The 26,213-nt window shown below is 45.5% G+C and overlaps 1 protein-coding gene and 1 long non-coding RNA gene across 3 annotated transcripts in view; both read left to right on the top strand.

Annotated features, from left to right (window-relative positions):
• Positions 1–26,213, top strand: part of LOC309627694 — a 145,281-nt gene that overhangs the window by 81,227 nt on the left and 37,841 nt on the right. The window lies entirely within an intron of this gene.
• On the top strand, positions 732–26,131 carry NOCT (nocturnin). 2 transcript variants are annotated; one of them, XM_082389834.1, is made up of 4 exons: positions 749–1,340; positions 19,299–19,336; positions 22,749–23,021; positions 24,145–26,131. In XM_082389834.1, exons 3-4 carry the CDS (start codon positions 22,757–22,759, stop codon positions 24,966–24,968), a joined length of 1,089 nt encoding a protein of 362 aa, XP_082245960.1. In that variant the 5' UTR covers positions 749–1,340; positions 19,299–19,336; positions 22,749–22,756; the 3' UTR covers positions 24,969–26,131. The 2 variants fall into 2 exon arrangements, with proteins under 2 accessions (XP_082245959.1, XP_082245960.1); XM_082389833.1 differs by lacking the exon at positions 19,299–19,336 and having other exon boundaries at positions 732–1,340.

Genomic DNA, 26,213 nt, shown 5'->3' on the forward strand with positions numbered 1-26,213 from the left:
TTCCTACCAAATTACGTCTAATATAACGTCTGCCTCCCGCAGTATAACCTATCCAAGCATCTGTCTTCTTACTCCTTAGCGTTCATCCTACATAACTAAGAGTTGTTCCTGTAAATACACCCAGGGCTTTCTTTATTCCCCTTTTTCATGTGTAAATCACCACCACTCTCCCCGCCCCCCGCAAATTCCACAAGTGTAAAACCGAGACCTCCAAGTCTTTGCCCAACACAAATGCCAAGTCTTCTAATAAACCTTCTAGAAACCGCAGGCCTGTTATGAACTCTATCGCCAAACTTGCGAAAACTTGTGGCACTGATCTTAATCTACCTTGTAGAGCTTTATGGTCTGACTTCTCTTGCCACCTTCGGCCCCCTTTGCCTGAGGATAACATTCTTGACGAATGGGATGTTGTCTTCCTCAGCATCGCCCTCGCACACAGTGGGGGCTTTATCGTGCTTAATTTCGTTTAACGCAACATGGTCCGCCGACGGCGTCGGGGGCAGACACCCTTTGCCGGATTCACACGTACACTCGCACGTACACACGGACGCTGTCTTCCACTCGGACACCCACGTGTCTCCAGGGCCACAGCCCTGGAGCTGTCTCGGGTCTCCCAGCCTGTGGGCGTTTCCACTGCAGCCAGCGGAAGGGGAGGCTCATTCCTTTAAAACCGCCTCAAGGGATCCTTGTTACTTTGGACCGCCCACAGCCCCCACCCTATAAATAGCTTAAGATCCGCTTCCTCCCAAAGTAGTATCACTCCGGTTCGAGGAGTCCCTGCCGGGTCGTGCCGGGCTTCGGTCCCATGGATCCCCCCTCCCTGTCGCGCTTGGTAGCGCCCGCTTTGTCAGCGCTCTGCGCTCGCCGGTTACCCCCCAGCTCTCGCCGGCTGGCGGCAGACAGCGTCTTCGCGTCGCAGCAGTCGCAGCATCAGCCGCTCAGTCTCGGGCTCGCCTGCCCAGCACCTTCCCCCGGGCCGCGGCGGGAAGAGAAGGAGCCCGAGAGCCTCCGCTCGGACGCTCCGGACAGTCTGCTCGACTCGCCCGCGTCGGCGAGGCTCGCGGGTGGGTTGGGCGCGCCAGGGGCCGCGGCGGCGGCGGCGGCGGCGGCGGCGGCGGCGGGGGCGGCGGCGGCGGCGGCGGCGCCCGGCATGTATCAGAGCCCGCGGCGGCTCTGCTCCGCCCTGCTGCAGAGGGACGCGCCCGGCCTGCGCCGCCCGCCCGGCCCGCCGCCGCGCCGCCGCTCGCCCGCGCCCGCCGCCGCCCCGCGCCTCGCTTCCCCCCGGCTCCTGGCGGCGGCCTCGGCGGCCCGCGGCGTCGCGAGGTCGTGCTCCCGAACAGGTGAGTGCGCGGCGGTTCCGGGCGGAGAACGCGGCGGCGGCCAACGCGCGGCCGCCACCTGGAGACGGCGCGGAATGAATGGGAAGCCGGGGGCCGCCGGGTGGTGGGGTCGGACCGGGAAGCGGGTCCTCCTCTCCCTGAGCCGCTGTCTCCGCTCCCCGTTGCGGCTCTGCCCTCGCCTTCCCTTGCCTGGGGCTTGCACCGCGTCCGGTAAGAACCGGAACCCCGCGGGGGCTTCTAGTTTGATCCTTACCGTTCGATGTCGTGCTTTTTGTATTTCTCGCTCTTGACCTGTAAGTTTTCCCCTTCCGAGGCCGCAGGTTATTTGTGTTTTGTTTCTAATCGCACTAATGGTGGAACATTTTATGCAAACAAACCAACAAAAAATCTAAAGTTACATTTATCTGATCACGTGGCCTGCATGGCTTTTAGGTTCTGAATTTTGAAAAATGTCATGTGAACAGTGTGTTATAACACGCACTGACTCTTTGGACATACATTTGAAATGTTTCGGGAGCCTTCCCGTCTTAATATTTGCGTCGTTCTGCGTCCTGTATACCTGGCTTAAGATCTTGCAAAAGTGATGCCGTCTTTGCCAGGAGCCAATTTTATACGTCACGTGCCCTGGATTTCCCCTTTCTGGCCACCGAGGTTTCTGCCTGAGGACCCATTACCGCGGCCACAATTTACATACAAAGTAGTCATACTTTTCAAAATGAGGAATAAAGCTTCTCTTTCAAAACTGGCAATTTTATCACACTAAAAAAGTGTATTTTGGTTGTGCTCAAGTTTATTGCTGTTTAAGACGTCTGAGCATCTTAGACTGTAAATAACTACATTTTACTCCAAAAATCCTGGGTTACCGGGTTGTGTTTTGTTTTGTTTTTGTTTTTTGGCCCCGCTGCGTGGCTTGCGGGATGCCCAGACCAGGGATTGAACCCAGGGCCAGGGCAGTAAAAGCCCTGAGCCCTAACCACTGGACCGCCAGGGAATTCCCAAGTTTGGGATTTACTTAAGGACAGATTGAACAGTAAAAAGAATATGTTCAGTGTGGCTTTCTTTACTGAAAGTGATCACCCAAAATGTGACGAGGGACTTCCCTGGCGGTCAAGTGGTTTAAGACTCGCTCGGCGCTTGCACCGCAGGGGACTCAGGTTCGATCCTGGCGGGGGAACTAAGATCCCACATGCCCTGCGGTGCCGCCAAAAATAAATGAATAAATAAAATAAAGTAAAATAAAATTAGGATGTTAAACTGGTTACCGGAGACTCTAAATTCTTTAGTGTTCTTAAAAAGGAGGAACTTGGCAGTCATTGAAATCTTCTTTCCAGTTCTATAGGAATTTGGCGCAGTGAAATAACTGTTAGAATGGTTACCACCTAATATCTGTTAGTGTTTTTTCTTTTTTATAAAGTATTTTTTAGATAAATTTATTTATTTATTTATTTACTTATTTATGGCTGCGTTGGGTCTTCGTTGCTGCGCACGGGCTTTCTCTGGTTGCGGCGAGCGGGGGCTACTCTTCGTTGCGGTGCGCGGGCTTCTCATTGCGGTGGCTTCTCTTGTTGCGGAGCACGGGCTCTAGACGCGCGGGCTTCAGTAGTTGTGGCACGTGGGCTCAGTAGTTGTGGCGCATGGGCTTAGTTGCTGCACAGCATGTGGGATCCTCCCAGACCAGGGCTCGAACCCGTGTCCCCTGCATTGGTAGGCGGATTCTTAACCACTGCACCACCAGGGAAGGTCAGTGTTTTTTCTTGCTGGAAATTTTCAAGAGGAACATTGTTAGGTTTGAGGTGGGAGAAGGGGTGAAAGAAAACCAGTTGGGGTCTTCCTAGCCGTCTCTCCTATCTTAACCTTTCACCTTAAATTTCCTCCAGGCCCCTCGGGGCAGTTAGTCTGTAGGCTCATCTTGGGAGCACAGATAGCTTGCGTAACACACATACAGAGAGCTGTGCCGTTGGCTGAGGAAGAAAGGCCAGAACATTTGGAATCTTAGGCTTTGGACCCAGAAGGGTGTTTAATGAACTTTCTGGAAGTCCCCTGAAGTTTCAGAAGGAAATTGAAAGATTTTATGGTAGTTAAACTATTATAGACAGTTACTACTACAAGATCTAGGCAATTTTCTGGCTTCTGCGCAGTTTTCGCTTCAGCTACTTGTTGGAAGACACTCATGACTGCATTCATCAGTTCATCGCTTGATCACTCATTCATTCAGAAACTTACAGCGTGTCTCATTCTGAGGGTGCTTTATTATGGGAGGTAAAAGAACATGAGACTTAGCCTGCCACTAAGGAGTTTAGTGCCCAGTAAGAGAGGTGAGTTTTGCACAAAGACATGACTGTTTAATGACATCAAACACCTTTTATTCTTAGTCTGTTACAATTAAAGGTTTGCAAATGGCACAAGGGTGCCAGAGAGCGCAAAGTCCCTTTTAGCAGTGGTGATCTTTCTTGGCTTCAAAACGTGGTTGGCATTTGAGCTGGGCCTTGAAGTGCAGTTTAGGATGGAAAGAGATTAAAACACTTTGCTTGGGAAAAGCCAGGAGCAAAGTCGAAGGCATGAAGCATGGATGTGGCAGGGTGAGAGAAGAGATGCCTTGCAAAATGTTTCCCAAAGAGCCTCAGAACCAGCATTAGGTGCTTTTTAAATAAATGCAGATTCATAGATCCTACTGTAGACTTACTAAACAGAATCGTTACAGGTGGGCCCCAGATTCCACATTACTTAACAAAATAACAACAATAATAAAAACCAGATTATTCTTACAGGCCCCGGGGTTTAGACATCTGGCTAGAGAAACCTTCAGGGAACTGAAGCTACTCTTCCCTCCAGCACCTTTTTGCAGGAGGATGGGTAATAAGGCCTCACACTTGACCCCATTTGATAATCAGTTCCTTCCTAACTTAAGCCCCTTGGCAATCAGAGGTCACTGGAAAGATGAGTGCAGCCCCTTTGCAGTCATCAAATGCTGGGTTATTAGAATTTAAAGGGGGACCTAGCAGTGTCTTGCTACCTTTTCTCGTGGAAGGACAGCAGCCCCCATAAAGAAGCAGCAGTTGCCACAGTTACTGTACTGGTCCGGTGTCATCTGTGGGTTTATGAATGCCTTCCTCCTCAGCTAATGAAGAGTTGGCTGAATTACTGTTCTCCATCACTGGAACATGTTGCTTTTTTTCTTGGTACAATTTTAAAAACAAATACCGGCTCATTTGAGGAGGCGGCTTTATTTAGTATGTCCCTTAACGATGTGAGTAAGCTGCTTATGAGAGAGAAGAAATGCAAAAGCTTGTAATTATCAAGCTTCTACAGAAATCAATTGCTTTCTTTGTAGGAGAACCAAGGTATTGTTTTCCTGTAGCATTTAATGGTAAGAGCTTAAGTACAGTGAGTTATTGGGGGCTTTTGAATTAGTAACCATAGCTCCAGACTCACATTCAACACACTTGTATGAACATCTGCAAATCATTTAACTTCGCTTGCTGGACTTTGCCTAGGGGAAAAAAAATTAATAAGATAAATAGGTATCAATTGATCCACAAGTATTACTGAAACACAGTACGCTTAAAAGGTCAAATATTTTATTGCTTCTCATGACTAATTGCAGCAGAGATTGAGAAGAAAGACATGAGTGCGGCTAGATTTGTTAGAAAAAAACTTTGCTTTGAATGCGAGAAAGGAGGGTGAGAGAAGACCATGTGCCGGAAGAAGGTGGCAGGTGTGGGAAGAGCGATGAACACCCTGGGAAGAGGGGTACTTGAGAATCATCTGGGTCTTTCACCTGTTCTACTTGAATCAGTTTTTCCTGAGAATCCTGGCTATGTTGTGTTTAACAAGTGCCCCAGGTGATTCTCTCTGGAAAGCCTGGGGAGTATTTTTTTTTTTTATAAAGTTGGGCTTATCCTTATTTATTTATTTATTTATCTATCTATCTATCTATCTATCTATCTATCTATCTATTTATTTATTTATTTATGGCTGTGTTGGGTCTTCGTTTCTGTGCGCGGGCTTTCTCTAGTTGTGGCAAGCGGGGGCCACTCTTCATCGCGGTGCGCGGGCCTCTCACTATCGCGGCCTCTCTTGTTGCGGAGCACAGGCTCCAGACGCGCAGGCTCAGTAATTGTGGCTCATGGGCCTAGTTGCCCCGCGGCATGTGGGATCCTCCCAGACCAGGGCTCGAACCCGTGTCCCCTGCATTGGCAGGCAGACTCTCAACCACTGCACCACCAGGGAAGCCCTGGGGAGTATTTTTATAAGCTCCACTCCTAGAGGTACTTATTCCTCCTGGAAAGTTTGGGAAACCCGGAGAGAATTCTGGAAGAATGTTATGAGCATTGAGCTTGGGGCCTAAGACAATTCAGGAGATGCCTGAGCAAGAATGTTTACCTGAGCAAAAGCGAGCTTCAAGAAAAGGAAAGAACTGGTGTATTTGTGAAAGTTCAGTGAGACAGAACTTGACACTGACATTGTTAACGGGAGTGTACAATTTATAGAGTAGGTAGGTGGATAAATATGTACTCTGTAGGTTCCTGTGATGGGATGTTTGCTAAAAGAGGTGAGGCAGGTATATTCTGGTTCTTGGAAGGAGGAGGGAGACTCAGCATATATATTTATTGTTAGGAGTCACTCTAATCAGGATTCATAGGACCTTGATAACCACTTGAATGGTTATCACACTTGATGAATACTTAGCAATTCAAGGTTGATGTGCATTTCTCTTTTAGGTGGTTCATGCTGAATTTTATTTGGAAAATTTTCATATAGTTTTCTTCTTTTTTGAATTTTTGAATTTTATTTATTTTTTTATACAGCAGGTTCTTATTAGTTATCCATTTTATACATATTAGTGTATACATGTCAATCCCAATCTCCCAGTTCATCCCACCACCACCCCGCCACTTTCCCCCTTGGTGTCCATTCGTTTGTTCTCTACATCTGTGTCTCTATTTCTGCCCCGCAAACCAGTTCATCTGTACCATTTTTCTAGGTTCCACATATATGCGTTAATATATGATATTTGTTTTTCTCTTTCTGACTTACTTCACTCTGTATGACAGTCCCTAGATCCATCCATGTCTCTACAAATGACCCAATTTCGTTCCTTTTTATGGCTGAGTAATATTCCATTGTATATATGTACCACATCTTCTTTATCCATTCATCTGTCAATGGGCATTTAGGTTGCTTCCATGTCCTGGCTATTGTAAATAGAGCTGCAATGAACATTGTGGTACATGACTCTTTTTGAATTATGGTTTTCTCAGGGTATATGCCCAGTAGTGGGATTGCTGGGTCCTATGGTAGTTCTATTTTTAGTTTTTTAAGGAACCTCCATACTGTTCTCCACAGTGGCTGTATCAATTTACGTTCGGACCAACAGTGCAAGAGGGTTCCCTTTTCTCCACACCCTCTCCAGCATTTGTTATTTGTAGACTTTTTAATGGTGGCCATTCTGACTGGTGTGAGGTGGTACCTCATTGTAGTTTTGATTTGCATTTCTCTAATAATTAGTGATGCTGAGCAGCTTTTCATCATGATAGTTTTTAATTACACAAGTAACACATGCCCATTAATAAAAATATTTTCCCTGAGAACTTAAATGTCTTTGTCAGTACTGGTTATCTCCAGAAGTTTAGGATTGTTTGTCCTTGGTGTTCAAAAGTTCTGTCAGGATAAATGTCTCAGCGTCAGGTGAGCCCATTCAGTCTAAGGACATCCCATGCTTTAGCACAGGAAGATTTTCTATTATTTCTTGGGTTATTGTATCATATTCATCACTATGTCATCCCCCTTCCCATGTTGTTAAAAAGTCCCGTTGGACAGATTGTTGTCCATATGGACCCACCCTCTATGGCTCCTCTCATCTTTTCAAGTGTTTATCTCTTTATCTTATCTCTATTTCATACAGATTTTCTGAACGTGTCTATTTTGCAGTCGTTTACAATTTCTGGACATTTTCTAGTTCTCCGCTCCTTTTTTCACAGAAGCCTAGTCTTACATTGTGTCCTATGTAGTTGTGAATATATGTAGCTATGTGTGCACGTTTCTCCGGCAGGCCTTTCCTCCGGCGAGAGCAGTTTGCACGCCCTGTAGGTGGGGAGGGTAGGTGGGGGGGCAGTTTGCACGCCCTGTAGGTGGGGAGGGTAGGTGGGGGGCAGTTTGCACGCCCTGTAGGTGGGGAGGGTAGGTGGGGGTCAGCCAGGCCTCCTGTAGAGCCCCTGAGCGGGCCGGCAGTCTCCCTTCTGTGTCCTCTGCTGCTTAGCTCGCCCGCTCCAGCCCGCACTTCACAGTATCCCTGACGTCCAGGGTTAGCGCCTGGTCTGCTCTGCTGCCCTTCACGTCCATCGCCCTTGGAAGCCCTTCCACGGCCTGTCCCCCCTTCCCTGAAGCCTCCTCTCCAGCTGGCAGAAGCCACCCTCTTCTGTCTGTGAGAGAGAGGGGAAGTGGCGGAACTAGCCGCTGTGTCAAGTGCCATTCCTGAAAGAGTGACCCTGACAATCGCCTCTCTGCCTCCCCTGTCCTTTGTCTTTGTGGACTCAGCTGGGGGTTTCTTCAAAGCTCTCTTGGGAAGAGCCATATTTAATTTACCTTTGGTAGCTTGTACTGCATTTTCCTCCACTCTGGGTCCTCTGTTCATTCAAACCTGTCTGTCTGTGCTTTCCTGGAATTTTTCCAAATTTTTGGCCCATTGGTGGCATCCTTTCTTGTTTTACCATGTTATTGTTTCAGTCTTTAAAACATTTTGCCTACTTGTACCTTACTCCTGAAAGCTCTTAGGAAGGAGAGTAATTTATGTTCAGCCTCACGCCCAATGACCTATTCATTGTACACGACTTACCGATTCCCATTTTAAAAATGACTCGTTGGACTAGAGATTTTTATTTTTTTAATTTTTTTTAAAACATCTTTATTGGAGTATAATTGCTTTACAATAGTGTGTTAGTTTCTGCTTTATAGCAAAGTGAATCAGCTATACATATACATATGTCCCCATATCTCTTCCCTCTTGCATCTCCCTCCCTCCCACCCTCCCCATCCCACCCCCCTAGGTGGTCACAAATCACAGAGCTGATCTCCCTGTGCTATTCGGCTGCTTCCCACTAGCTATCTGTTTTACATTTGGTAGTGTATATATGTCCATGCCACTCTCTCACTTTGTCCCAGCTTACCTTCCCCCTCCCCGTGTCCTCAATGGACTAGAGATTTTAAAACTGACAGTTTCACTTCAGATTTTAAAAGATGATTCTTTTCCTACATGTGTCGTAATTATTCAAGCAAGGCTATGGAAATTTATATATGAATTGTTTTCCCTTTTTTTAAATGACTGCATCTTTCATTGGTTTTCTGAAGTATGTACAAACTGTATAATTCATTTCAATATAACCTAGAGCAGGGGTGTGCAAATTTTTTTATAGAGAGCCAGCTAGTAAATATTTTAGGATTTATAGACCAAATATCTGTTACAGCTGTTCAACTCTGCTGCTGTAGTGTGGAAGCAGCCACAGACAATATATAAACCTTATTTACGGACATTGAAGTTTGAATTTCATATGATTTTCACATCATGAAATACTATTAGTTTTTTTTTCAACCATTTAAAAATGTAGAAGATCACAGGCAGCACAAATACAGGGCACTGGCCAGATGTGGCTCACGGGCTGTAGTGTGTGGACCTCTGATCTAGAGGGGAAAATATCAGCCAAATAGTCCTCTTGGCTCCATACTCCATACTTCCATTCATAGCTGTAAACCTGGCCCGCTTCTTGAGTATCCGGGAATGTTAGTGACGGGCATCAGGTAGTAACACAGACCTGATGTCTTAGTGGAGAGCTGCTGTCCCAACAGATTCTTTTCGTTTCTGCCTTTTCAGTTTCACTTCAGAGCATTATGCTAGAAAAGCCCGGCTTGTGGCAATGCTTGGCCAGCCCACTAACAATCAAGCACCAATTTTAACAGGTTAACCTCAGCGTTCACTGTGGAGGGGTTTCTTTCTCCCTTAGCCATATTTCCTAGATGAATCGGGCGTGACTGTGAAGGTACAGCTTAGCCTTGTCCGGAAGACACTTGGGCGTTCCTGTCTGTGACCGCTGCCTAGCAGAGGTCGTTGGGATTGTCACACTGTGTCTAGGATCTTGTATTTTTAGACACGCTGGGTTGAGAGCCGTGACCTTCGCTTGATATCTCTAGGAATGCCATGTGGGTCATTACACCGCTTTGTACACTTTGTGCTGTGCCAGCGTGCGCACCGTGACGGCGGTGACGTCCTCGTGACGTCCTGGGCAGAGGGAGGAGGTGGAATTCGACCTCTTGATTCCGGGCGCGCCCCTGGCGTGGCTCCGTCCCGTTGGCCTGACTGGACCAGCACTGTCAGGGATGCTGGTGAGCTGTGGTCCAAGGTGCAGGCAGCCTCCTCCGGGGCCGACCCTTTGCCAGTTGCGCAATCCTGAGAAAACCAGGTGATGGCTTAACCTCAGTCTCCGTGTTTACAAAAGTAGGCAAGCACAATACCTACCTTGCTGGATTGTTGGAAAGAGTAATGAAAATACATGCAAGGAGTATGGCACATGCTGGGCTCTCAAATGTTAAAAGTAGCTTCTCTTTAAACCCAGAAAGTGAGCTTCACTAACAGTAACAGAATAGCTAACATTTAGCTCCCCTTTCGAATGTGCTGGGTACAGCTAGTTTAATTCAGCGGCCGGTAAGCCAGTGAAGTAGGTCACAGTGATCCCCAGATGAAGAAAGTGAGCCACAGAGGCAAATACCTTGGTCACGATCTGATTAGTAAAGGAGGAACCAGGATTTGAAACGAGGCAGCCTAACCCGAGTCCATGTGTTTAAGACCGTTTTGCCTCGCTGAGAAAAGTGAAAGCTTTCGCCGTAAGGCTTTCCCACGCTTAGCATCTGGTCTCCAGGACCCAGGAAGTGTAATGTACTAAAGTCCACACTGCGTCACAGAATTTGAATGTGGTTGTGTGCATTTACCAGGTGGACCTGCCGGGGACGTGTTGCACTGTTTTGAGTTTCGGTGTTCTAGCTGATGGGTACATAAACACAAAGAGAGGGCCCTGACTACAGTCTCACAAAATTCCAAAAAGATAGAGTACGTTTAATAGCGACTCAGGACAAGTCACGTCTGAGCCTCATCTATAAAAGAGCCAAGGGGTTCTTGAGAGGGTAACAGGTGTCTCAGCAAGTACAAGTGCCTAGTGCACCATTAAGTGCTCTACCAACGTAAGGCGGTTCTTCTGCCAGTGTTCGACAGGGGTCCTTAATTAACACTTTGCTGCCACTTGCCATCCTTTCTTTTATCAACGTTTTTAAAGCGCTAGGCCGGGTACCGGGTACCAGGGCAAGTGGTAATCAAGGCAGATGTAGTCCCTATTCCTCATAGAACTAATGAGTGAAGGACAGGGATTGTAGTTCAAATGTCAAGGGTGATTTAAGTAGGAGAAGAAGGCCACGTGTAAGAAAAAGGGAGCCACTGGGGCTTGCTCCATGAAGCTGGGAGGTGGGGGGCTGTGCATCTTTGACTTCTTCAGTAAATACGAACTATACCACATATCCAGCACCCAGGCTGTTTTAGGTCGATGGTTATCCTGTGACTGTTTTGAAGGTGGCCGCGTGTGTTCAGGGAGCTGCTCTAAGGAGCCCAGGAAAAGCTAGCTGCTGAGTTAGCCGGCTAAACTTTCCGAGGTGGTTCAGCACGCGGCCAGTAGGTGGCAGCACAGGCTCGCTGTTCAGCGATGCCTTCCCGTGACGTCTGTGCTTTACACTTCTGGGTACTTTACGCTTGGAGGTTTCCGAGGGCCCAAGGCTGGTCAGCTCCAGCAGCTTCTCAGGCGTGGACCCAAAGAATCCTGGCTTTTCTTCAGTTTTTGCTTTTTAACCAGCATTTTTGCCAAGCCATCGTTTCAGGAGACTAAGCTCAGACTAGTTGTGAGAAATTATTAACAGACTGAACGGTTTGGGCAGACTCTAGAACAAGCAATTGCTGGGTAAGTAGAGAAACGTTACGTGGAGAGAGGTCTTTCTGCTGTGATTTCTGAGTGCTGTTAGGACTGCTTGGGGTGGTCGGCCCAGTCAGTTTAGGTCTCAACTGTTTGGGTTCTCATCCAGCCTTCTAGTTACTGATTGAAGGTGTTGTCATTAAACCCTGATCATTTCCCTCTGATGGCTGGCACTCTTAGGAACTTATATGGTGGTCTGCCTGTTGCTTTAGAGTTGCTTTAGTAATCAGTAGTGTGAAGAGTAAATGTATTCTGTATTTTGGTAATTAGCCCACTTTTGCTTTATTAGGAAAATAAAGGGATGACAAAATGGGGGAAGTTTACATACCACTGCTGTATTTCTGGAACCTAAATAATCTGAATTCTCTGGCAGACCTTTAAAGGCTATTATAAGGGTAAGAAGAGTTATTCCTATAAAGTAAAATAGCAGTGACGTATTTATTCATCGTCATCATATCGTCACAGAATGCAGGCATCCAGTTCTCGGTGTACGTGGAAATATGCTTATAGGATTGGGAAATGGCAAGAGATGGGAGTGGTGCAGCTAAATGAGAAATAAAGGCATGAGAAGTAAAGCTGTTGTCACCTGCCTTTAAAAGCCTGTATAAATTACATCATGTGCATTACATTGAAATGATGGCTGATACTTTCTCTAGTAAAGTGGCTGGAAAAAAAATGAATTTGGGGCAAAAACCGAATATAATATGGGGTCAAATAAATAACACTCCACACACATGTAAAATTGGACCCAGAAGCCAGTATGAGTGCCACATAAAAGTTCAGTGGAGGTTTTGTCAAGATTTCATGCTTTCCAGTATCTTAGCAACCACCTGGATGAATTGTTTGTGCTGCCTTGCCTCAGGAAAGTGGCTTTCCATGTTGCTGTTCTGAACCTTTGACGATCGTTTTACAGCCCTGAATGGCAACCCCTATTAAGGTATAAAACTTCAGCAGAAGGGCAAGCAATTTTGGAATTGGACTTGTATTTATGTGTGAAAAAATTTTTTAAACGGTCGCTACTTTGAAAGAAACAATGACTTTTTTAAAACAGGTGAGAGAATTGTTACTAAGTTATCCCTCCTTGTAAAAGGGGCATAATGAGAGTGGCTACCTCCTAGGAATGTAGTGAGAATTACTTAATTTGCCAGTGGTGCATAGTAAGCATTCAGCAGTCATTAGCTGTCCTGGGCATCTTCCTCAGGATGGGGGAGGGGCAGAAGGGTGTCGCATGCTCTTCAGCTTTCCTTTGTTCTCAAATTTAAGTAACTTGCTTTACCACCTTGCAGTTCTTGGGTGGCTCTGAGCCTTGCTACGAGGGTGTTACAAGTGCAAAAATAGCATGTGAAGTCTCCATGGTGTCCACTTTGAGTTATTAATTCCCTAGCACTTCCTTTGAACTGATGTCTGTATGTTACCAGAAAGTTTTAGGAAATAAAGCCTTGAAAAATAACTGAGTAAGCCCGTATGTTCTTAGGATAAAAGCCGAAAAGAATAACTGAAGACAGGAAGAAATGAATTGGGACTTCCCCAGATCCCTTCTGATTTGGTTCAGTAACCTGACTTGATGAGAAGAATATTTTTGAGTTATGGAAAATCCAGGTTGGAGCTTAGAAATATGAGGACAGAGGTCAGGGAAGCTTGTCCGTGATTTGGAGACAGTACTAGTCTCTGGAGTGCCATGGAGAGAGCCTAACAGCAGTGACCTCTCCCACCTTTTGTGATCAGATGCTCTGCCAGTTTGAGAAAAATTCAGATACGTGCTCTGTGTGAATGACAGACATGTCTACTTTCTGTTATTTCCTTTCACCTTTTTTAGTTCTCATGTTCTCCCCGGGGATTGCTTTGCTTGTATCCCCTGGAACGGGATGTCTGCACTCAGGTGACTGGTGGGTCTACAAGAGACAGTCTCACCTGTTGTTCTCTGGACCCTTTCGCATTCTTAAAAAATACGGAGGGTCCCACAGAATTTTGTTTATGTGGGTTAATATATAACATAATATGACCTATGTTTATATATCATGTTAGAAAGTAAGACGAGAATTTTTAAATGTTTATCACGTCATTTAATAGTAAAATCAGTGTTAACGTAAGTAACAGCTTTGAACTGTTTTCCAAGACAAAAAGAAAGTTAGTGAAAGAGTGGCATTGTTTGACATTTTTGGGAATCTCTTTAAAGTCTGGCTTAATAGGAGACAGCCGTATTCTCGTATCTGCTTCTCCATTCAATCTGTTGTGATATAGTTTAGTTAAAATATATGAAGAAAATTCAGTCTCTCACAGATAATATAATTGGAAAAACGTATTTTAATAGATAATTGTGGATAAGTCTTATAATTGTGGATAGTCTTTTTTTGTGGTAGTCTTTATGTTAATATGTAGTTATTTGCGACGTGGAATCTGATACCATATATATCAGTGAACTTTTGGTATTGGTTATTTGGGAAATGTTGTTTAACTGGGTTATGCAGATCTTCCAAGTGTTACACAATATAGAAATAACTGTAGCTACTGTCACCACCAATCTTGTCAGAAACGTTTTTTAAGTATTGGGGACTTGTCAGGCTCCTGATGGCAGATACGTTTTCCAGAATTGTCTCTGGGAAGTTTTCCTCGTGGGCAAAAACGCTGTCAGTTGTTTCCCTTAAAGGGACAGGCTGACTTCTTACATTTTAGTGGATAAGTGTCTGCCTAGTGCCCATATGTGATGAACTGTAGTTCGTCGGTTCTTCCAGGTGAAATGGTGTTCCACGAAGACAGGGACGAGTTCATTTTGCAGCTTAGACGCTCACCCGCGCGCTTTTCCTTAAGGCAGCGTATTTTGTGTGCAGCATAAGTGTTTCTGTGGACTCTCCATTTTGTCACGTATTAAAGATCTGTCATTGAGGCTCCACATTTAACAGGGATACTTACTACTGCCTCACTAAGGGACATTTTAAAGTAAAACAGGCACTTTTCAATGAAAACCCTGAGTGATGGGGAAGAGCACAGTGGCCACTAGTGGAGCCCGGGGCCGCTCGGTGCCTGAGATGTGCTGACCGGGCAGCGGTTTCACCACGGCTGTGCGGAGAACAGGCACCCAGACAGAGAAAACGTGAGGCACGTGCGGTCTCAGCGTCATGAAAACCTTGGCCACGCGTGGCTCCGAGAGTCTCAGACACCCCGTGGCTCCGAGAGTCTCAGACACCCCGTGGCTCCGAGAGTCTCAGACACCCCGGTGGCCCGTGAACCACGCCCCGAGCTGCTGCTGGAGCAGTGCCTCATCAGTGGGTCGGAAACCAGATGTAGTCGGGTCACGGCCAGCATTTTTTTAAAAAGACATGGAATACACCAGAAAATGGCCCAGATGGCATGCAGAAAAAAGCTGTTCTGTGAACCTCCTTTTAGATACCTATTTATGCCGTGTGTGCGCGCTGAGCTGTGAGTGCAGAATGTGTCCATTTCAATTTTTATACTTATTGGCTAAATATAACTTGTGTTATACATGTAAATATATAAATACTCATGTGTATTTATTATATATGTTTACATAGCATCATGTAAAAATGACAGTTTTAACTGAAAGCCTTCATTGCCACAGAAGTACCTTATCTGCTGGGGCGTGACAAGGCATCAGGACCTCCTAAGGTCCCACAAAACAATCAAACAAAATTCCTTAAGAAGTAATGTTATATTTTACCAAAATGTTTTAGATTTATGTTTCTATCCTCACAATAACCCCGGACATACAAAGATGTAAAATAGACATTTGTAGCATGGGAAAAAAGCAGGTGGATGGTAGCATTAACTAAATAAGTGATTAGCTCATGGCAGACAGCAAGTGGAAAAACAGCCGTCCACATCGCTAATTATCTCTGTATCTACACATCTATATGTATAGTAAGTGAAACATGAATTCAGGCTGATGTCTCTGACTCCAGCTCAGTATCATGGGATTCCTTCTTTTTTTTTTTTTTTAATTTATTTATTTTATTTATTTTATTTTTGGCTGCGTTGGGTCTTCATAGCTGCACACAGGTTTTCTCTAGTTGTGGCGAGCAGGGGCTACTCTTCGTTTTAGTGCGCGGGCTTCTCATTGTGGTGGCTTCTCTTGTTGCGGAGCACGGGCTCTAGGCACGCGGGCTTCAGTAGTTGTGGCACACAGGCTCAGAAGTTGTGGCTCGCGGGCTCTAGAGTGCAGGCTCAGTAGTTGTGGCACATGGGCTTCGTTGCTCCGCATCATGTGGGATCTTCCACATGCTAAGGACCAGGGCTCGAACCTGTGTCCCCTGCATTGGCAGGCGGATTCTTAATCACTGTGCCACGAGGCAAGTCCCTGCATACATATTCCTGAATGAACTTAAGTTCACTTAGGTAAATACCTAGGGGCATGAATTCTATGTGTATTTTAAAAACTGCCAAATTGTCTTCCAGAGTGGCTATACGTGGGAAGCAGTAAGTGGGAATTTGTGAAGGATTGCTACTTCTTATTTAAATATTTGATAGACTCACCAGCAAAGCCATCAGGGCCTGGGCCTTTCTTTTGGGCAGATTTTAACTTAATTTAGTACCTTTGTTGCCCTAGTTGAATACTTGCATGGAGCTGAGGGGGAGGGGTGGGACCAGTCCCAGCAGGACCGGGCACAGGCTAGCACTGTCCTTAACTGAAGTTCAATAGCTTTCGTGAATAAAAGCTTCTCAGTTCGTTGTATGCCTTTGGTCTGCATCCAGAGCACTGAAATGGCTGGGTTTGACACTCTCGTCCGGGTTGATAATCGCACGGGCTTAGTTGCTCCGCGGCATGTGGGATCTTCCGGACCAGGGCTCGAACCCGTGTCCCCTGCATTGGCGGGTAGATTCTTAACCACTGCGCCACCAGGGAAGTCCGATTGGAAACTTTTTTGACTACTGTTTCACAAGCCACATCTAAGTCATCAGCAAAACTTGTCGGCTTCGACTTTGGATGTATTCAGAATCCAAGCACTTTAACTGCTACCACTTCTCCTAGCACCACTGTCTTGCCTGGATTATTGTAACTGTCCCCTAATGGGTTTCCTATGTCTGCCCTTCTTTCCCTACAGTGTGGTATATTTTTAATAATCAGCCAGTGAGATTTTTTTTTTAACATGAATCAGATTCTCTCTCCTGCTTTGAATTCTCCAGTGGCTTCCTATCTCGGATAAAGGCTCAAGTCCATAGAATGGCCTCCCAGGGCCTACACAGTCTGCTCGCCTGTCCTTACTGCCTCATGGACCTTATCTTCTGTTCATTCTCTAAGTCACTCTATAGCCCTCTTGCTGTTCAGCAGCCTTGCCAAGCATGTTCCTTCCTCGGGGCTTTTGCATTCACCATTCCCTCTGCCCAGAACGTTCTTGGATTTCTCTAAGACTGGTTTCCTTATGACAGATTTCTGTACCCTTTAGTGAGACTTCTTGAGCATCCTGTATAAATTAGCAACTTCCCTTCCCTAGCATTCCCTGTCTCACCTTTCTCCTTTTTATTTTGCTCCAAAGCACTTTTCACCATCTGACAAAATGTCTATCGCCTTGTTTGTCTCTCCCCCGTACAAAATAAGCCCCATAGCCTTATAATAAGGAGAGAGATTTTAGTCTGTTCAATGATGTATCTTCTGTGGACCAGAGTGGTGTCTGTGTGAGAGAGCGAGGCAGGGGATTATGGTGGCCACCTACCGAGGAAGTGGTGTAGTCAGGAATGAGAGCTGAGTATCTTGAGTCCTTTTTTGAAGTCCTTGATTACTCTTACCCATCCTGATGGTTTTAGCCCTTACTGTACCCTAGCCCATTCCACATAGCATGCATTCACTTTTTCTCTTGTTAATTTGCGTATATATTAATCTTTAACCAAACACTTCTTGAGAGAAAAGATGAGCTCATATTTTATAGGTATGGAGTGCTCTTCCCAAAGTTCAGAGAAATAAGAATGTAAAATCAGCATACTGCAGACACGTGGTTCCTGGGGATTGCAGGGTTAGATTAGATTGTGGAGATTAGTTTTGCCCGTGCCCACTGGCCGCGAGAGTGGTCTGCAGGGGTGGGCAGAATGCAGGGTGCCCAGCGGGAGCAGAGCCTTGCTGTCTAGGAGGAGGGGGGACCATCTTCCAGGACCATGTGTCTCTGTCCTGACGCCTTGCTCTCTATGCAAGCAGCTGATTGGTTAATCAGCTTCCCAGGTACTTTGGTATCAGAAGGCATGTCCTAGGCTGGCTTCGTTATTAAACAGGGTATTCAGGCTTGCATCTGTCCATCAAGGGGACCGTCTTAGGGTTTCCTGTAAGATCTAAGGAGGAGAGACAGGACTATAGTAAATATGCCCTGAACTTCCCCTCTGCCCAGTCTCTTAGTTGAAATTTTGCCCAATTCTCTTTCTTGGGTAAATGAATCTAGTGAAACAAGAGCAAAAAGGTCTATGTCAGTAAAACTTTTGAAAAGACAACCTTTAATGCATTCCAGAGTAGTGTTATTACACCCGACAGAAATTGTCCATTTGGGGACTCAAATTTGAGGGGAATAAAAGTCATTCTGAATAACATACGCAAGTTTTTCTTAATAGAGATGTGTGTGCCCTCTAGTAGAAATACTATTTTGAAATTGCTACCTGTTCTAACCTAGATGCATTTTCCAAGTAATCTTAAAGAAATCATGGTCACTTAACAAGCCTTGCCAGCAGCTCTGGAGAGGGGCACAGCTGAACGGTGGTAGAGCTCGGACCGGAACTGACGCTTTGATACCCACGATGCAGTGCATCCTTCCTCTTGCTGCAAAGCTTTGTCCTTTGATGGTAAATTTAATTTTTGAAAACCACCAGAAGTCACAAATAAGGTGAATGACAAGATTGAATAATCCACTATTGGTCCAAAATGAGCCGGCTTTAACAAGAATGTTTTCCTTGAATGTTGTAGCTAATAGCCTATAAATACATTTCTAAGACCAAACCAAAAAGGGACCACAGGGAATGATGAAATTAGAATATCCAATTTGCTTCATCTCACATCTACACAACAGTCTCAGAATAAGAATTCTAATACTACCATTACTAATTATGATCACTGAAGACAATTTTTTTTAAGTTTTTTATTTTGATAAAGCCCAAATTATCAATGTTTTGTGTTGTGGATTGTGTTTTTTGGAGTGTTTTTTTTTTTTTTTTTTTTTTTTTTTGCCGCACCATGCACGGCTTACGGGAATCTTAGTTCCCTGACCAGGGATCGAACCCATGCTCCCTGCAGTGGAAGAGCAGAGTCCTAACCACTGGACCGCCAGGGAATTCCCTAAAAACAATTAAACAATTTTTAATTGAATATGCTTGCTTCTTTCTGGTCCCTGCTTCCCTCCACCCCCATGCCTTTTTCGGGTGTACTAAATCTTCATTGGGTCATTATCAGATCACATAGCCATTGTATATTGTACTCTGTCTTTTAACCTCATTTAGACTTGATTTTCTAAGTAGCTATATGTTTAATATAGTACCACCAGTTCTTAAATCAGTGTCTCTGGTCATTTTGGTCTAAATCTTGTTCTCTAGTTCCAGGGGTGGCAAAGACCTTTCTGAAAAGGGCAGGATAGTAAACATTTAGGCTTTGAGGGCCAAAAACAATCCTGTCACGTACTGTGTGTGTGTGTGTGTGTGTGTGTGTGTGTGTAACATCTCTTTAAAACCATTCTTTGCTTGAGGACTGTACTAAAATACATCTGGCTGCAGTTTGCCATCCCCTACTCTAGTAGTTTCTGGAAGAAGTGCTCCTGGCATCAGTGTTCCAGTTTTGCTGGATATAAAATCCTTGTATCCTCGTATACTGATGAGTCATATATATAAAGTTTGACGTATATTTCAAATGCGTAACTTCATTTTCTTCTGGTATAAAACATTGCAGTTGAAGTCCGGTGATACTCTAATTGTCCTTGGAAGTTACTTGCTGTTTTTGCCTAGAGCCCAAGGGATTTTTTCTTTTTCTTTACAGCCCAGTTGGTGTTGGTCATTCTGGGTTGATATTCTCAGGTATGTGTGTCCATGATACATGTTTTTTTAACCTCATAATATTTTCCTTTTAAACCATTCACTTTATTTTTTTCCAGCTTTATTGAGGTATAATTAACAAATAAAAATTGTGTGTATTTAAGGTAAACCACACGATATTTTGATGTTTGTAAACGTTGTGAAATAATTACCTCAGTCAAGCTAATTAACATCTCACTCACGTAGTTATTACCCTGTGTGTTTGAGGGAGTGGGGACGTGAGTTCACTTTAGATCTCCTCTCTTAGAGGATTTCAAGTATGGAATACACTGTTGTTAACTGTAGTCACCATGCTGTACATTAAACCTCCAGAACTTAATTCATCCTGCATGATTGAAACTTTGTACTCCTAAAAGTTTTCTCGATTTATAGTTTTTAGTATTTGTTTCATTTCCTGGCATTGGTTTTCCTGCTACAAGAACCCCTGTTTATCCATGTGTTGCATCTTCGCTTAAAATTAGTACATAATGTTTGCCACTGTCTCTTAAATGCTTTATCTCCTCATTTCTTTTTGTTATGTTTTTTGTTACTAATTCTTTGTGTTGCCTCACTTCTGAGTTTTCTAATTTAGGCTGTTCTGTCATTGTCTTATCTTTTAGCTCATTTTGCAATAGGATATAATTTTGATTGTCTTTCTCGCCATATCTTTCTGGCACACTTTTATTGTCTGAACAGACGTTAACCTGTTCCTTAGTCACTTCATGTGAAGGTTTTTCTTAAGTTTTTAGAAGGAAGTGTGGCTCAGCATAGTTTTTCTGGCTTCACGTGACTCCTCAAACCTTCGACTCCTGTTGGACACTGTTACCCTCTTTTTCACATTCATTTTCACATGGTACTTGCTTTTTATCACAGCAGCTACCCCAGAACTCAGCTTGGCAAGGATATGATGTCATTAAAAGGACGTAGAGCAGTCCTGTTGAAAGTGAACTGCATCAAGCTGGTCATTTGCCTAGAGCCTGACGAATGTCACATACTGGAGCCCCTGTGAATTTGCTGTGAGGCCCTGTGACAGTGTGGTCTACCGTTAGGGTGGTTCTGACGCTGCTGATCTGGAAACCACACTTGAGAAACCAGTAGGACTTTTTTTTTAAATTTATTTTATTTTTTGGCTGTGTTGGGTCTTCCGTGATGCTCGCGGGCTCTCTCTAGTTGCGGCGAGCGTGGGCTACTCTTCATTGCGGCGCGCGGGCTTCTCATTGCAGTGGCTTCACGGGCTCTAGGCGTGTGGGCTTCAGTAGTTGCAGCACGTGGGCTCAGTAGTTGTGTCTCACAGGCTCAGCAGTTGTGGCGCACGGGCTTAGTTGCTCCGCGGCATGTGGGATCTTCCCAGACCAGGGCTCGAACCCATGTCCCCTGCATTGGCAGGTGGATTCTTAACCACTGTGCCACCAAGGAAGTCCCCCAGTAGGACTTTTTACTGCCTTTTATTTATTTATTTATTTAATTTTTTTTGTGTGTGTGTGTGTTAGTTTCTGCTTTATAACAAAGTGGATCAGCTATACACGTACATATATCCCCATATCCCCTCCCTCTTGCGTCTCCCTCCCACCCTCCCTACCCCACCCCTCTAGGTGGTCACAAATCACCAAGCTGATCTCCCAATCTCCCATAGCTGAGCTATGCAGCTGCTTCCCACTAGCTATCTGTTTTACATTTGGTAGTGTATACATATCCATGCCACTCTCTCACTTCCCCAGCTTACCCTTCCCCCTCCCCGTGTCCTCAAGTCCATTCTCTACCTCTGCGTCTTTATTCCTGTCCTGCCCCTAGGTTCATCAGAATCTTTTTTTTTTCTTCTTTTTTTTTAGATTCCATATATATGTGTTAGCATACGGTATTTGTTTTTCTCTTTCTGACTTACTTCACTCTGTATGACAGACTCTAGGTCCATCCACCTCACTACAGATAACTCAATTTCGTTTCCTTTTATGGCTGAGTAGTATTTTTACTGCCTTAAAAAAAACCCAAAAATCTAGAAGTACAGAAGAAAGATTTTCAGAGTTGTACTGCCAGCCAAGAAGAAAATTCCTCTGGACCCATGCACTCAGATAGGCAAACAAATTTATTAAAAGGAATTTAGAATATTCAAATCAAACAGTTTCTGAACAGGTGTGTGCGTGTGTTCATGCATGTGCGTTTGTGAGAAGAACAGGCTTGCTGGCAGTTGCACGTGCACAGAAATGTATGTTGGGAAAACTGGTGTGTTTCTTTGCCTTAATCTAGCTTTCTTGTTGGGGAACTACTTTTGAGTTGATGAAAAGGAATGATAGAAAGCATGCTTGCATGCTTGTTAAACCCTTGGTGGTGAACACTTGAATCTGCTTTTGTGACCTGCTACAGCAAGTTCGATCAACTGCTAGTTTCAGATGCAATCAGCTTGCCAAATAATACGTTTTATGAAGGAAACTTTGTGTCCTTCAAGAGGAGGCAAGGACTTGGACGGGGCAGGGAAATCCAGGTTCCTCCATTACCAGGAACCACGCACGGAATCAGGTGGTTCCAGGTAAAACCTGCCCCTAATTCACACTATAATGAAGAGGAAACAAGGCTGACCTTTAAAAGAGCAATCAGCTACTTACAAGTGAGGTGACGGCCACAACTCTCCTCAGGCTGACTTGTTGAAGGTTGTGCTCTAGTCTCCTTAGTGAGTTATTGTCGAGTTAGATACAAATAGGAAGCCCTGCGAAGTGCACTGACGGTGCTTCCTGCACCTCTCCTCGCCCTTTCTCCTCCCGGGATCCCAGAAAATGGGGGCAACTGCCTCTGCCCCCAGCCCCTTTTCTGATTTGTTAAAAATCTGGCAATCGATATTAGATTACAGACCGTACTGCTCAGTGGTGTTCAGTGTCCCACAGAAAGCCAGGTCCCTGGTGTACAGTTAACATGTACGAGAAGCGGGATATGGCTTGAATCCAGCCACAATTCTCGCCACAGCAGAGGGATCTGTGTAGGTGACACGGCTAGGGCAACAGCCTGCGCTAACCGAACCTGTTCTCCAGGATTAACTGGGCTTTCTGATACCTGGCTCTGTACACACTGGCCTTCACGTCCTCACTTCAAATGCACAGAAAAAGGAATACGGAATTTGTTCAGCCATGCTTTCATAAGACTGTGTCTATAAATTACAAAGACAGATCCTAGGTTAGAAGAAGCCATAAAGATCGAGGTATCTCAACAGCGGTATTTCAAGTACCCGCCCCTAAGAGAAAGCTAGAACCCGGGAACTCCTTTAGTCCGCCCTGTAGAACGCGAACGTGGCGACGTCGCCCTAAACTGAGCTCCCGGCTTCTGTGGACAGTTAAGTGCCTTACCTTCCGGCTGAGCCGAGCGGGAGGAGGAGGAGGAGGAGGAGGAGGAGGAGCCGGGCGAGTGACTGTGCTTTCCTTCCCCGCAGCGTGTCCCATGGGCAACGGCACGAGCAGGCTCTACAGCGCTCTCACCAAGACCCTCGACGGCAGCCCCGCCGCCCGGCACCCGGAGTATCTGGTGGCGCCCGACCCGGAACAGCTGGAGCCCATTGACCCTAAAGAGCTCCTTGAGGAGTGCAGGGCCGTCCTGCACACCCGGCCTCCCCGCTTCCAGAGGGGTTTCGTGGATCTGAGGGCCGACGGCCCCAGTAGCAGCCACGCGCCTATCCGGGTCATGCAGTGGAACATCCTCGCCCAAGGTACGCCTGCCCGCGCCGTGACCGCCTGCCCGCGCCGTGACCGCCTGCCCGCGCCGTGACCGCCTGCCCCGCCGCCTGCCCCGCCTGCGCGCAGGGAGAGAGGCGGGCGGCCTGGGGAGCTTCCCGCGCGGGGAGGTCAGGAAGGGGAGTCGCCTGGCTTTCACAGCCCAGTCCAGCAGCTCGGGACGTACTCCTTACCCTCCACGTGTGCAGACTTTCCGTGTTCGGGGAAAGCGTCTGCTTCCCGGCACGTGGTTCCTGTCTCTTGTCAGCCCATTAGCTTTCATCAGTTGTCTCCCGCTTTGAGTCCACAGCGCTAAGATAGCACGTGGCAGGGGGAAACTGAGTCTACCGAACGGGTGACCCTGGGCCTTCTGCGGGGAGTGGGGGCTGTGTAGGGGTGGTGCTGAGTCGGGGCGCTCCTGAGGCCGGGTTCTCATCCACACGCCTCTTCGTAACTTGAGGCCAGAGATGTTGCTTCAGTTCTCTGTGCTTTAAGATGTCACTTGGTACGATAGAAAGGACTCCTTTCCTGGGTCTGCTCAGTTAAAAAGCAGGTGTGTCAGTCAACTTTATTGCCGATCATGTCGCAGTTGAAATTTTAAGAAGAAACCAGGGTCACCATTTTTTCTGGAAAAGAAGGGCATACTCCCTGACTTTCCAATCTTTGATTCATTTGTTTTTTCCAGGTGTAGGAAAAAGCTGCCCATTTTAAATGGGTGTCACTTATTCTAAGTGGTGTCTATAAAACCCTAGTATGGCTTATTATAAGTCAGTGTTGAAATCACTCTATAGAGTTAAATGTATTTACTTCATCTGGCATAGTTTAGATCTCTTGGATGCCAGAGAACACTGTCTAAAGCTAAAACTTAAGATCTTATGTCCTAGAATATAGTGACAAGAAATAGTTTTAATACGAAAGGATCAGTTAGTTGCTTGCTTCATCTGGATGGTAAGAGGTTATTCAGTTTGGTAGGTCGGTGCAGTAAGAGAAGAACCACCCAGAGCATCTGAAGCAGGGGAAGCACTCTGAAGGTCTTGGGTAGCGTCAAACCTAAGGCGACTCGCAGGTACTTAGTAGCGGTTCTTAGTAGCTGACCACTGACCGCCTTTTTTCTTTCAGCTCTTGGAGAAGGCAAAGACAACTTTGTACAGTGCCCTCTTGAAGCACTCAAGTGGGAAGAGAGGAAATGTCTCATCCTGGAAGAAATCCTAGCCTACCAGCCCGACATACTATGCCTGCAAGAGGTGGACCACTACTTTGACACCTTCCGCCCCCTCCTCGGTAGACTGGGCTATCAGGGCACGTTTTTCCCCAAGCCCTGGTCACCTTGTCTGGACGTGGAACACAACAACGGACCAGATGGCTGTGCCTTGTTTTTTCTCCAAAACCGATTCAAGCTCGTCAACAGTGCCAACATCAGGCTGACGGCCATGACGTTGAAAACCAACCAGGTGGCCATTGCCCAGACCCTAGAGTGCAAGGAGTCCAGCCGGCAGTTCTGCATCGCCGTCACCCACCTGAAGGCTCGCACGGGCTGGGAGCGATTTCGATCAGCTCAAGGCTGTGACCTTCTCCAGAACCTGCAGAACATCACCCAGGGAGCCAAGATTCCCCTTATCGTTTGTGGGGACTTCAACGCAGAGCCGACAGAGGAGGTCTACAGACACTTCGCGTCCTCCAGCCTCAACCTGAACAGCGCCTACAAGCTGCTGAGCGCGGACGGGCAGTCGGAACCTCCGTACACGACCTGGAAGATCCGGACCTCGGGCGAGAGCCGGCACACTCTGGATTATATCTGGTATTCCAAGCATGCGCTCAGCGTGAGGTCAGCCCTGGCTCTGCTCACCGAGGAACAGATTGGACCCAACCGACTACCGTCCTTCAATTACCCTTCAGACCACCTGTCCCTAGTGTGTGACTTTAGCTTTAACGAGGAACCTTGATGGACATTTATAAATGCTTGTCTGTGTCTCTTTAGTCACAAGTCTTAACCAGGGACGTTTCAGGAAGCTGAAATAAGATAAGAGGTTGACTGAGGAAAGCTCCCCAGTTCCTCTCACTTCACTTTCCATGTTTCCAGCATGCCCTTGGGGAAGGAACCCCATTTGCTCACAAACCTTTTCCATTAAAACCTACAGCGAAAAAGGTGTTTGCACTCCAGTTTCGGTTTGTATTGTTTTCTTTCCCTTAGCATTAATAATTACATTTTGATCATTTAAGGGCATTATACTTGGCTTTGTTTGGAAGCTTTTTCAGTTTGAGGATCCTGTATTAAAATAGACTTGCTCGAGTCCCCTGTAATTAACAAGTATGCAGGAACAATTTCTCTAGACAACATTTCAAGTTATTTATTTGTGGTTTTTTAAAAATATCAACAAGTTATGCATGGCAATATTTATTTTTTTTATATCTTTGTGTAAAATTAAGTAAATAAATTATAGCATTATGAACATTTAAAAACCATGCAAAACATGAGTTATAGAGTAATTTATAGTAATCTTCTTAAAGCGTTAAAGATGTTCTTACTTGGGGTCTAATAAAATAGTAGTGTACAAAGGAACTGTTTAGGCTGGAGGGGTTTTTGTTTGCTATTTAAGTGGAAATATCAGTTCTCCTTGATACATTCTTCACAAATCCTTGCTGTGCCTCCGTGTCCCCCATTATTATGTTTCTTGAAGAAATTCCATTTCTGGTTTTCCATCGGAATGCTATCGGTGTACATTTACGGTCACTCAAAAGTGTCATTATATGTATTGAATATGCTTTGCACAATAGGTTGTTTAGGAGCTGATATGTGGCAGTGGCTAAGTCAGTGGGACCTTCTTTTCAGAGATGGGAAACTATTTCTAGCCTGTTAATGAGGCTGTCGTTGAGATTTACTAAAATAGCCAGGTGACTGGTTTAAAACAACTAGAAAGCAGAATATAGAGTTAGAAGATAACCTGGAATTCTCTTCCCTCAGAAATAAAAGTGGTAAGATAACAGGTGAAACCCCTTCCTAACAAAAAATCCCCAAAAATAGCCCATTGGTAATAAATGGATAGATATTTTAACCCCTGAGTTGTAAATATTTAAGATCAATAAATAAATGGTCTTTTAAAGCTAATGTTTTCATATCTTGTCTTTTCAATGCAAAGAGAATCTGAGAATAGACTGGATCTTTTAATCCTGTTAATGCGGTGCCCACA

The sequence above is a fragment of the Balaenoptera borealis genome (genome assembly GCF_965194805.1).
Source record: "Balaenoptera borealis genome assembly, chromosome: 4".
Lineage (NCBI taxonomy): Eukaryota > Metazoa > Chordata > Mammalia > Artiodactyla > Balaenopteridae > Balaenoptera > Balaenoptera borealis.

Bases quoted from the DNA above. Each gene is read 5' to 3' on its own strand.
- NOCT (XM_082389833.1), top strand. From the start codon at position 806: ATGGATCCCCCCTCCCTGTCGCGCTTGGTAGCGCCCGCTTTGTCAGCG. The intron at 1,341-22,748 runs GTGAGTGCGCGG...CCTTCCCCGCAG, and splicing joins GAGGTCGTGCTCCCGAACAG to CGTGTCCCATGGGCAACGGC. The intron at 23,022-24,144 runs GTACGCCTGCCC...TTTTTCTTTCAG, and splicing joins GTGGAACATCCTCGCCCAAG to CTCTTGGAGAAGGCAAAGAC.